General features: G+C 45.4%; 1 protein-coding gene across 1 annotated transcript in view; it reads right to left on the bottom strand.

Moving 5' to 3' along the window:
• CMTM8 (CKLF like MARVEL transmembrane domain containing 8) overlaps positions 1-11661 on the bottom strand; it is a 92260-nt gene extending 80599 nt beyond the window's left edge. Inside the window, exon 1 of the mRNA XM_065935230.1 lies at positions 11206-11661. Coding sequence (XP_065791302.1) covers positions 11206-11352 — 147 coding nt within the window. The 5' untranslated portion in view covers positions 11353-11661. The remainder of the gene's footprint in view (positions 1-11205) is intronic.
• Positions 11662-12207: the final 546 nt, after the last annotated feature.

Raw genomic sequence — 12207 nt, 5'->3', positions numbered from 1 at the left:
TATGACAGTCGTACTCTCTCAGTTCATCCCAGCCTCTACTTCCCCTGCTGGGCCCCCTGCCCTGTAAATATGCTCATCAGGACCATATTTCTAGATTCCAAACATTCCATAGAATATATGATATCTGTTTTCCCCTTTCTGACTTAGTTCACTCTGGCAGGGGAGATACCATGATCACGAAATTACATTCTTATCCACGCAAAAAGAACTTATGCCTTCAGATGACAATTTTTTTAAAACGATAACCCTATATGCTAGACAGAAAAAGAGACACAGATATATAGAACAGACTTTTGGACTCTGTGGGAGAAGGCGAGGGTGGGATGTTCTGAGAGAACAGCATTGAAACATGTATATTATCAAGTGTGAAACAGATCACCAGCCCAGGTTGGATGCATGAGACAAGTGCTCGGGGCTGGTGCGCTGGGAAGACCCAGAGGGATGGGATGGGGAGGGAGGCGGGAGGGGGTTCAGGATGGGGAACACATGTAAATCCATGGCTGATTCATGTCAATGTATGGCAAAAACCACTACAATATTGTAAAGTCATTAGCTTCCAATTAATATAAATAAATGGAAAAAAAAAGAAAGAAAAAAAAATTGTTTATCTATTTTTGGTTGCACTGCATGGCTGGCAGGGTCTGTTCCTTGACCAGGGATGGAGCTCAGGCCCTGGCAGTGAACGCAGCAAGTCCCTGGACAACCAGGGAACTTCTGCTGGTAAATATTTTTAACATTTAAAAGCATGGTATTTTCTTCAAATATCTGTATAATCCTGGGTATAAGGAAGCCATGTTTAAGCAAAGTAAACCCAAGAAGGCTAAATAAGGGTAAAACTCTAGATTTCATACAAATTAGAAACTTATTTTGATGAAAATAGCATGAATGATACTAACAAGTGACATGAGAAAGTTAATACTTATACAGGAAACTTACAAATCAACAAAAAAGCAATAGGGAAGAATATCAAGATATCACTAAGTGAATAAGAACCTGCAGAATATGTATACTACACTCATTCATGCATATGTGCACGTCGTATACTATGTGTATACACATGCACACGTACAGAAAAGGTCTGTGAACGCTAAGTAGATGGGGGTAGCTGCTGGATAGAGTAAACGAGGTAAGTAAGCAGAGATGCTCCGTTTTCACTCTATATATATAAATGATATGAAGTTTTTTACAATGAACACACTGCTAAATTTCTTTAATTACATTAATGCATAAGTACATTCTCATTACAAAAAAACTAAAACCATATAAAAAAATAAGGAGTTAAAAAGCAAACCTCCCTATTCAAATACATCCCACAAACCAATCTTATTTCCCTCCTTGGAGGTAAATTTTCATAAACGTCTTCACTCCCTGGTGGCTCAGACAATAAAGAATCTCCCTGCAACGCAGGAGACATGGGTTCGATCCCTGAGCTGGGAAGACCCCCTGGAGGAGGGAATGGCAACCGGCTCCAGTATTCCTGCCTGGAGAATTCCATGGACAGAGGAACCTGGCGGGCTACAGTCCATGGGGTCACAAAGAGTTGGACATGACCGAGCAACTAATGATTTCACTTTTTCACTCCCTTTTCTATCTTTAAGACATTTTTAAAGAAAGAGCCCATTTTTTTAAGTGAGTAGAAGGGGAAAAACAGGCATTTACTGAAAGAAGAAATAAATGGCTAATAAGCATATTTTAAATGTTAAATTTTAATCATCACAGAAATACAAATTAAAAAAATTTTCTTTTTCACATGTCCAAGGTCCCCCTGAATATTAGCTGATGCTGTGACTGGTGGGTGTCTATGCCAAATCTTTTATTAGAGTATCTCCCACCCCAAGAAAATTGGAAAATGTTAAAAGTTTGAGTACTAGATGAAACAAACCCACTGAAACACTACTAGAGGGAATGCCAATTGGTATAAACCTTTCTGTTCAACTTGGCAGTAATACCAAAAGCCTTAAAAATACATAAAGCAACCCCACTCCAACACAAAACTATTAGAACTAATAAATGAAATCAGCAAAATTGTAGAATATAAGATTAAGGATACAGAGCTCAACTAGATTTCGATGATGCAGCAATAAGCAATCTGAAAATGAAATTACAAAAATAATTCCATGTTCAATAGCATCAAAAAGAATAAAATACTTAGGAATAAATTTAACAAAAGATATGTGATATGTACCTTGAAGACTACAAAACATTGTTAAAGAAATTAGAGGAGATGTAAATAAACAGAAAGTTACCCCATGTCCATGAATTAGAAAACAGTTTTCAAATAGCAATACTCCCCAAATTGATCTACAGATTCAACACAACCCATATTGAAACCCCAGCAGCCCTTTTTGCAGAAATTGGCAAGGTGATACTAAAATTCAAGGAAATGCAAGGGACTCAGAATAGCCAAAACAATTTGGAAAAAAGAGCAAACTTGCAAACTCACAGTCTGATTTCAAAACTTTCTACAAAGCTACAGTTAGTGTGGTACTGGCATAAGGACAGATATTTAGATCAATGAAACAGAACTGAGAAAGCAGAAATAAACCCTTACATTTACGGCCATATGATTTTCAACAATGCGTGCCAACACAATTCAGTGGGGGAAAAAAAATTGTCTTTTCAACATATAGTGCTGGGACAAATAGATATCCACACGGAAATGAATGAAATAACCCTCCTTCCTCACATTCAATATAAAAATGAACTCAAAATTAGCCACAGACCTAAATGTAAGACATAAAACTATACAACTTTTGACTTTACCAGCAGTCCAGAGGTTAAGATTCGGTGCTTCCACTGCAGGGGGCACGGATTCGATCCCTGGTCAGGAAAGTTATGCCTGCCATGCAGTGCAGAGCCAACTCCCCCCCTCAAAAAAAAAAACCTATAAAACTTTCAGCAGAAAACAGAGGAGCAAATCTTTGTGACCCTGCATTAGGCAAAGTCTTCTTAGATATGACATCAAAAACACAAACAACAAGGGAGAAAAATACACAAATTTCACTTTATCAAATTAAGAAACCCTTGTCCTTTAAAGGACACCATCACATAAAGTGAAAAGACAACACACAGAATGGAAGAAAAATATTTGCAAATCATGTATCTGATATATGATAAGGAACTCGTATCTAGAACAAGAAAAGCATGCTTACAAGTCCACAATAAGAGAAATTAGCTTTTTAAATGGCAAAGGATTTTTTGGTTGTTAACATTATCTTTATTAGGTTGCTGTTGACATTATTTTTCAACTTTTCAGGGCCTGGTTGTTCCTTTTAAATGGCCAAGGATTTGAATTGACACTTCTCCAAAGAAGCTAGACAAATGACATAAAGAGATGCTCAACATCATTAGTCATCAAGGAAATACAAACTAAAACCACAATGAGATATCATTTCATACCTTGTAGGATGATTAGAACCAAAAAGGCAGAAAATAAATCTTGGTGAGGATGTGGAGAAATCGGAACACTCGTATTGGTGCTGGAATTATAAGTTAGGGTCACCATTTTGGAAAGAGTCTGGCAGTACCCTGACAAATAGTAAACAAAGACCGACCGTATCATTGAACCCTCCGTTCCTAGGTAAATGCCCAAGAGAACTAAAAACTAAGTCCACACAAAACCTGTGCATGGAGGTTCACAGCAGTGTGTTCATAACAGTCAAAACGTGGAGACAGCCCAAATGTTCATCAACTGATGAACGGATAAACTATACATAAATATATGTATACTACAATGAAATAATCTTTGGTAATAAAAGGAATGAGGCATTGAGACATCCTGGAGCATGGATAACCCTTGGAAACATTATGTTAAGTCAAAGAAGGCAGACAGAAAGGGCCACATACTATAGGATTCCATCTACAAGAAATAACCAGGACAGACAAATCCACAGGGGCAGAAAACACATTAGTTGCTACCAAGGGCTGAGGCAAGGCGACACCAGGGAGTGACTGCTAACCAACAGAAGGTTTCTTTCTGTGGTGACAAAAATGTCCTAAAATCAGATAATGATCAAAGTTGTACAACTCTGTGACTATCCTAAAAAATTTCTGAATTGTACACCTTTGAAAGGTCAACTTTTTGTGTATATTTTTACTTTTCTTATTTTTTTTTGTTTTTTATTTGATTTTTTTCTTAAAATATAGTTGATTTTAAATGTTTCAGGTGTATAGCAAAGGACATACATATCCTACATATAAGCAATACCACATGATAATGGTCTTTGACTTACTTCAACTCTACGTCTATCCACGTTGCTGCTAAAGGCATTATTTCATTACTTTTTATGACTGAGTAATATTCCATTGTATGTATGTACCACTTCTTCATCCGTGAATCTGTCAGTGGACACTGCGGTGGCTTCCATTTCTCGACTGTTGTAAAGAATGCTGCAGTGAATGCAGGAGGGCACGTGTCTTTTCTCCCAATATATACGCAGGAGTGGGACAGCTGGATCAGATGATAGCTCTATTTTTAGTTTTTTAAAGAAAAATCATCAATCTGTTATGGCTAATAACCTCAATAAAACTGAATCTCAAACCTGGATATGCCCAAACTCATAGAATAGTACACTAAAAAGGGTAAATTTTACTGTATACATCAACAAAATTTTACTTTAAGGAAGATTCATATACCCTGTTACTCAATTCTAAGTACACATCCATAGAAAATCTGAAAAGAATATCCAGAAAGATGGAGCTTAAGGAATGTTTGTTACATCCTTGTTACAGGAAAGAAAGAAACCTAAATTGAACAGTAGGAGCCTGGATATTTATGGAGGTCATTGGGATTCCCCAGTGGCTCAGAGGTAAAAAAATCCACCTGCAACGCAGGAGCCACAGGAGATTCAGGTTCAGTCCCTGGGTCGGGAAGATCCCCTGGAGAAGGAAATGGCAACCCCCTCCAGAATCCCATAGACAGAGGAGCCTGGTAGGCCACAGTTCATAGGGTTGCAAAGAGTCAGATATAACTGAAGCAATTTAGCATGCATGCATGCAGGCAGCCATTAAGAATGACTGAAGAGCTTCAATAATTTTTTTAAAGCCAGGAGCAGAAGAAAAAATGTTTTTAAAAATTGGAAAACAAAACAAAACACAATGCCTAAAGAAATGAACTGCTGATGCGGAAAGGTAATTCATCAGGTCTTCCCAGGAAACTGGCACATTCAGATTGGGTAATCTGAGCGGAGTTTTATAAAGGTCTAATTTAGAAGGTAGGGTGCGGAAAACCACAAGCCGTTGCGCAGGCCCTGGCAATAGGAAGTGGCTGGGAGTGACCGGATGACAGAGCCAGGGAAAACAGCCCAGGGCCGAGGGCTGCCAGAGCCCGCCTTGTGCAGAGGGACGCAGCTGGACTGCTGAGCCCCGGCAGGGAGGAGTCCCAAGAACGAGCGCCCTGAACCTGCTCCCCTCCCACCTACCGCATCCTCCAGGTGCCAGGAGGACCCTGGAATCCAGTGTGACATCCGAGGGGACCCTGGAGACAGCCGGGTCCACGCAAGTCGCCCTGCGGGGTGGAGAGCTGGGTGGAGGGTGCCTCTGAGCAACAAATGGAAGATGTCCAGCACAGATGGTCTTAGCAGGAAACGAGGAGCAGTTCAGAAGGGACTGCATTTTTAAAAACTGCACATAAGTAACACACAACCACTGAAAAAATCCTGGAATGGTTTACTCCAAGGGGTAAACAGTGGTTCGCCCAGAGTTTCTCAACAGTGGGGCTGGAGGCAGCGGGCGAAGTAACTCTTCATGGCTGGTGACCGTCCCAAGCGCTTTAGGACATGAGACTCGCTGGTCCCCCAGGGCGCTAAACACCAGGAGAAACCCCAGGCATGACAATAACCCAAAGCCTCCCCACGCCCAAACATGGGTCAATATTGACACGCCTCACAGGAACCACTGTGCGGAACACAGTTCAAGGGTTTTTTTTTTTTTCTTACTTGCATTTTTCTCATTTTTCTACCAAGATTAGGAAACTTGTGTTCATCCTTCTTTAAAAAGAAATCAACAGGATAGACTAATTTAACTCCTCCTGGCCTCACCGCACAACATGTGGGATCTAGTTCCCCCCACCAGGGATCGAACCCTTGTCCCCTGCATTGGGACCTTGAAGCCTTAACCACTGGATTGCCAGGGAAGTCCCAGGGTAAATTAATTTAGATGCCAGTTCTCAGGAAACCCTATCTGTCCTCCCCCAACTGAGTTTGCTCATGACAGTAAGTAAATGAGAGGCGATCTGACTTTATTACCTGCGTGACCTAACTCATTTTGAAGTCGCCAATTAACAGGAAGGCTGCAATTTAACTCAGCTTCTGACAAATCACTTTTATTCTTCCAATCCTCATAACTGTTATGAGATCACAACATCCTATAGGTCACAGGTCAAGTCCTGGATTGCTTCTAGCTTCTTATAAAACTTTAAGAGGAAGGAAACCACTACAGTTTGGGTCCCATGCCATCTTACACTGGCACCGTCTAGGGTGTTTTAGCAGGTCACCTCTGTGAGAAAGCCAGGCCAAGGGATCCTGACAACAGATTTGGGGAAACACTGAGTTTTACTCTCTACTCTATTTCCCCCAGGCTCAAGCAAGAAGCCAGGTTCTTCATAATTCTTTGTCTCCTTATTTTGTTTTTGCAAGGCAGAAAGTAACATTCTTCTGGGGGCAGGTCTAACTTAATCTGAGGGCTGGAACAGCAGAAGTTTGAAACCTGCTCTGCCTCCACCCCCAAATAAAGAATCCATGGTTCCATTTTCCTTATGGTTCAAAAAACCATCCACTGTAAGCTACATCCTGACTCAGATGTTAAAATATAAACAGATGTTAAAATATAAACAAAAATAAACATATTTATAAAATATAAACAGTATACTGGATCAATAAAACATAGTATATACTATTTAGGGTGATTCTTAACATTTTGAAGAGTTCTGTGGAATCCCCTGGTGATCCAGTCGTTAGGACCTGGCGCTCTCACTGCTGAGGCCCTAGGTTCAATCCCTGGTCGGGGAACTAAGATCTCACAAGCCCCGTGGCATGGCCAAAAAAAAAAGAAAAAGAAAAAAAAAGAAATTTTTAAGAATCTCTTTGGAGTAGGAAGTGGCAACCCACTCCCATATTCCTGTCTGGAGAATCCCATGGACAGAAGAGCCTGGCTGGCTACAGGCCACGGGGCTGCAAAGAGTCGGACACAACTGAACTAATGAGCACACAGTATGGACAGTGAGTTCAGGAAGTGTTCTTCCGATGAATGAAAACACCCTCTCCCATTCCACATGCCCAACCTCTGTGTAGATAAAAGTAATCTATAAAATAGCACAACTGGAAGAAACTCTGCAATCATCAACTGACTCACTTGAAATATAAGTAATTGAAATTGTTAAAATAACTAGCTATTGACATTTGTTTTATAGATAATAGTATATTATGATAAAAGAAAGTAAGCATTCTGTAGCTGTTTTCTCAAAGGATCATCCAAGAACACTTTGCAATAGTATCTAGTGAGCTTGTTAAAAACGCTGATTTCTGTCTCACTGCAGCAAACTTGCTGAAATAGAATTTCTGTAGTCAGCACTCTAGAATGTGCATTTTAGTACAGTGCTCACTGTGATTTTTATGCTCATTAAATCTTTAAAGTCACTGTGCTAGAGGCTAAAATGGTGTAAAAGAAATTTTAGTTAAAACAGCATTTCAGTGAAGCTTTCTTAACTTTCTACAGCAATTTCCACTACAATGGATAAAGCAGGCTTAGAGAATGTTTCTTACTTCCTCGAGCCATTCTAAACATTTGACATAGGCAAACTGGAGTATGCCTAGAAAAAGAATAATTATCTTGGCTCAAAATTGGTGATCAACATATATTTGTTGAATAAATGAATATAACATAAACAGAAAAAAAAATCTCTTTAGGGGACTTCCTGGTGGTCCAGTGGTTAAGAATCTGCCTTGCAGAGCAGGGGGTGTGTGTTCAATCCCTGGCCAGGGAACTAAGATCCCATATACTGTGAGGTAATTAAGCCCAGGGGCCACAACTAGAGAGTTTGTGCACCACAATGAAAGATTCCATGTGCTGCAACTAAAACCCAGTGCAGCCAAATAAAGTTTAAAAAAAAATGTTTTCAATCTCTTTAAATGTCCATGAGTTTTCCTGATTGAGAGAACAAGTTCTTGGTATTGCAGAAGAAAACACTCATAAGAAGGCACACCACTGTGATGTCACAGCTCTCTGGGAAGAAAATAGATTCTATAGGTTTCCAGAAAGGGAGTGGGGGATCAAGAATTGGAATCTTTTAAAAAGAATTAGAAGAGCTAGAAGATAACAGAGGAATACTTTCATAATTCTGAAGGAAAAAATTTCCAATCTACCCTTCTTCACCTAGTCAAACTATTAACTATGTGTTACAGTGGAATGAAGACATTGTGAAAGATGCGCCTCTCGATTTACACATGCATCCTTTTTTAGGAGACTACCAGAGGGTGTGTGTTTCCCCTGAGTCAGAGTGAGTCCAGATGGAGGAGGACAGTGGTCCTGGGAGGCAGAGGATCCAACCCAGGAGAAAGGGGAAAGGGCTTTCAATGGCCACACGCAGGAGACCCCAGACCATCAGCTGTGTCCAGGTGAGAAGGCCGGGTGAGAGGAGGTCAGACGCTCCCAGAGAGGGCTGGTCAAGAGGACAACCCTGATAGAATACCTGCTGTCTCTCAGTTTCCTGAGTGAAGACTCAAATAGTAAAGTTAGTGACTAAGTATCTAAAGATCTCAGAAATGGAAAATTATAATCTCCAGGAAAAACCAGAAATTGGACAGCAAAGGAAAAGCACTCATAGACCGCTCAGCGGCTCCTCTTGAAAGTGTTTATGATATCCTAAGGTCAGCACTGGTTATTGATCTAACCCAAAGACATAAAGGTGTCCGTATAATGGGCATGGGGAAGGGGTAGCCCAAGAGGGCTAAAGCCCAATTTGTCAGAGTGCAAAGCCAAGGATAATAGCATTGGTGGGGGAAGAATCAGGAACATTATAAACACATTATTTAGGTCTAAGAGACGTGAATGAGGGTACCTCTGGTGCAGCAATGGTGGGGGAAAGTTATATGTCTACCTGTAGGCCAAGGACTCTAAAACCTGTGCATATAGAGATCGCCAAAAATAAAAACTCTCGTAGTAATTTAGGATAATTTTTCTCACGTGTTTTTCCACCAGTTTCCAAAAACATATTGAAATCAAAAAGTCTACAAGCCAACACATTAACAGTGGTTATTTCTAGTAACAGAATTGTGGGCCATTTACATTTTTTCTCTCACTTTCCTATTTCCAGAGAAAGCATGGAACATGGAGTCTGTTGATCATAAATCAGAAAACAAGAGGGGTTTTACTTTACACCTGGTCTGCATCCACACCAGGGGAGGAGCCCCACCTCTGTCACTGTAGCTGCCACTAGCTCAGGTGGAGCAGAGGAGCCTGCCAACTCCTTCATCCACACAGCAAATATTTGTTGAATTCCTATAAGCCAGGCCCTGCAAGGTGATTCCAATACCTGAGCTTTCTATTGGATCTCCCAAAAGCCTCAGTGCCAGCTGGGGGAACGAAATGGGGGATGGGCTAAGCCAACACTTCAAACTCTCTGTACACTGGAACCAACCAGGATGTATTCATTTGGTCTGGGGTGGCTCTGAGTCTCTGGAAAAGTGGATGAGCTATGTTACATGCTTTGTTGCAGGTTTCTCAGGGGAACTGGGGTCCTCAGGCACTTTGGTACCATCACAGCCCCAGCTCATATAAGCTAGATTTCAATCCCACAAAGGTTCAAGTGAAAGTATGAGGGATATGGGGCTTCCCCTAGGTGGCATAGTGATAAAGAATTTCGCCTGTCATTGGAAAAAGCCATGGTCCCCTGCCCGTTTGTATGACACCCTTTTTGAAATGCACCAGCCTGGAAACCAAAAACAAACAAACAAAAATAAGAATTCGCCTGAGAATCCAAGAGATGTGGGTTCAATCCCTGGGTTGGGAAGATCCCCTGGAGTAAGAAATGGCGACCCACTCCAGCTGCCTGGGAAATCCCATGGACAGAGGAGCCTGGTGGGCTGCAGTCCACTGGCCGCAAAGAGTCAGATACAACTGAACAGGGCCCAAGTAAACAGAGCGAGCTATGGCAGAAGGAAGGGATACCCCATAACAGTTAAGAGCAGGGCCCTGGAGACAGGGAGGCCTGGGTTTGAATCCCACCTCCACCCCCAGGTGTGACCTATTTCCTCTCTAAACCTCAGTTTCTTCACATGTAAAATGGGGTCATAATCAAAGCTCCCTTCACAGGATGGGCTTCCCACGTGGCTCAGCGGGTAAAGAGGCTGCAGTCCATGGGGTCGCAAAGAGTCGGAGATGAATGAGCGACTCCACTTTCTTTCACTTTTCACAGGATAGGGCTGTTGTGCGGGAAATGAGGGCAGGAGGGTATCTGAAGGGCTTGATGAGCCCCTAGCACCTGAAGAGAGTAAACAGTAGCCTCCGTTAGCTGTTAACAAGCCCGGGACCTTTCTCCGCCAGCAGGAAACCTGAAGGGGCGATAACTGGATGTCTCAGCGTCCACGTTCTCCTCCAGAGAGGAGAAGGCTGGTTCTGTGCCCCCTCCCAGGAACGGTCTGAGTCTTCAACCAGGATGTGCAAAGCACCAGACAAGAAACTCTCTGATCCTCAAAAAGCACCAGACAGGAGACCCTCGGAATTTATTCCGTAAACGCTTCCCGATTCACCTCAGGTTTACTACCAAGGAGATAATCAGGAAAAAGAAGAAGTCTTCTCCCCTGATCTTCGAGAAGCTTTGCTTTTGGGGAAAAGGCCACCCGCGTGGACATCGGGTGAGGGAGGCACCAGATATCCCTGACACCCATGAACACAAACTCAGTGTTCACCGAGCATCCCGCTCCGGGGACACGCCGCGGCCGCAGAGAGGGCCCAGCAGGTCGGGTTTCTCCCCAACAGTCCTCCCAAAGCTCATGACCCTCTCCCCTAGAAGAGCCCAGGGGGAGACGGGACTCTCTTCTGAGAGGGGATCTCGGAGTCCGGCACCTTGGGATGACGGCGAGGCTGAGCCTAAAGCGTTCCTCCAAAGCCGTCGGAAGGATGTGAACAAGCTCCCAGGCGAGGAGCACGGCGCGGGGTCCACCTGCGCCCCGGCGCCGCCCGCCCGCCCCGCCGCCCCGAGGCACTCACGATCTCCGCCACGATGAGGAGCCCGGGCAGGGTGCGGAGGAAGTCGCGGTCGTAGGAGAAGCTGCTGCTGGTGGTGGAGAAGTTCTCGGCGAAGGAGCTGGCGGTGGTGGTGACCGTGTGCGAGCGGGAGCGCTGCGGCTCCTCCATCGTCGCGCCGGGGCCGGGCAGCGCCGGCCCCGCCTCGGGGACCCCCGGCGCGTCCAGGCGGGCTGCGCGGCTCCGAGCCCGGGGACACCGGCCGGGGGCGGGGGAGGGGAGCGCGTCGGCGGCGGGACGGGGGCGCGCGGGGGCGCCCGCCGGGTCCGTCTGGCCGTGGCGCGAGTCTGGCGAGCGCGCGGCGCCCCCTTCTCCTCGGCGAGCGCGGGCTCTCGGGCTGCGCCGGGGCGGCGCGGCGGGAGACCCGGCGAGGGGGAAGCCGCCGGCGGCCGAGGGAGGCGGCGGAGGCCGGGCCGAGGGGAGGGGGCGTGGAGTGGGGCGATGCGCGGTGGGCGGGGAGGGACCGCCCCGCGGAGGCGCCGCCAGCCGGCGGGCGCTTCACCTGTTGCTCGGCCGGAGGGCGCGGGGGCGCGGCGGCGCGGCGCGCGGGGGCTGCAGAGGGAGGCCCGGGGTCGCGGCCGCCGGCTGCTCGGCTCAGCCAGGCGCCGCCTCCCGGGGGCGGGTCACCGCTGACCTGTCTCTTTGCACCTGGCGGCGGCCGGCCCGCGGCTCGGGGGCCCCGGGAAGAGCGAGGCCTGCGGGCCGCGTGGCTCCGGGAATGGAGGGGTGGGCGGGGCGATGACTCCAGGTGGCGAAAGAGCGGCTGGAGTTACGACCTGGCCGGACCTTAGACCCGAACGAGATCGAAGCGTGGCCGCCGGGACAGCCCTGCCGGAGCGTCTCCCCCTCCCGCCGCCGTGGCCGCCGCAGCCGGGCGGGATTTCCTGCCCCTCCTGCCGGGAACAATTTGAGGAACCGGCTTCATCGCCGGACTTGGAAGGCGAGACGTTTCCAGGCGCTCTCAGA

This window comes from Muntiacus reevesi, chromosome 4, assembly GCF_963930625.1.
Source record: "Muntiacus reevesi chromosome 4, mMunRee1.1, whole genome shotgun sequence".
Classification (NCBI taxonomy): domain Eukaryota; kingdom Metazoa; phylum Chordata; class Mammalia; order Artiodactyla; family Cervidae; genus Muntiacus; species Muntiacus reevesi.
Note: the sequence above shows the minus strand (reverse complement) of the source record. Positions and strands in the feature narration are given on the sequence as shown.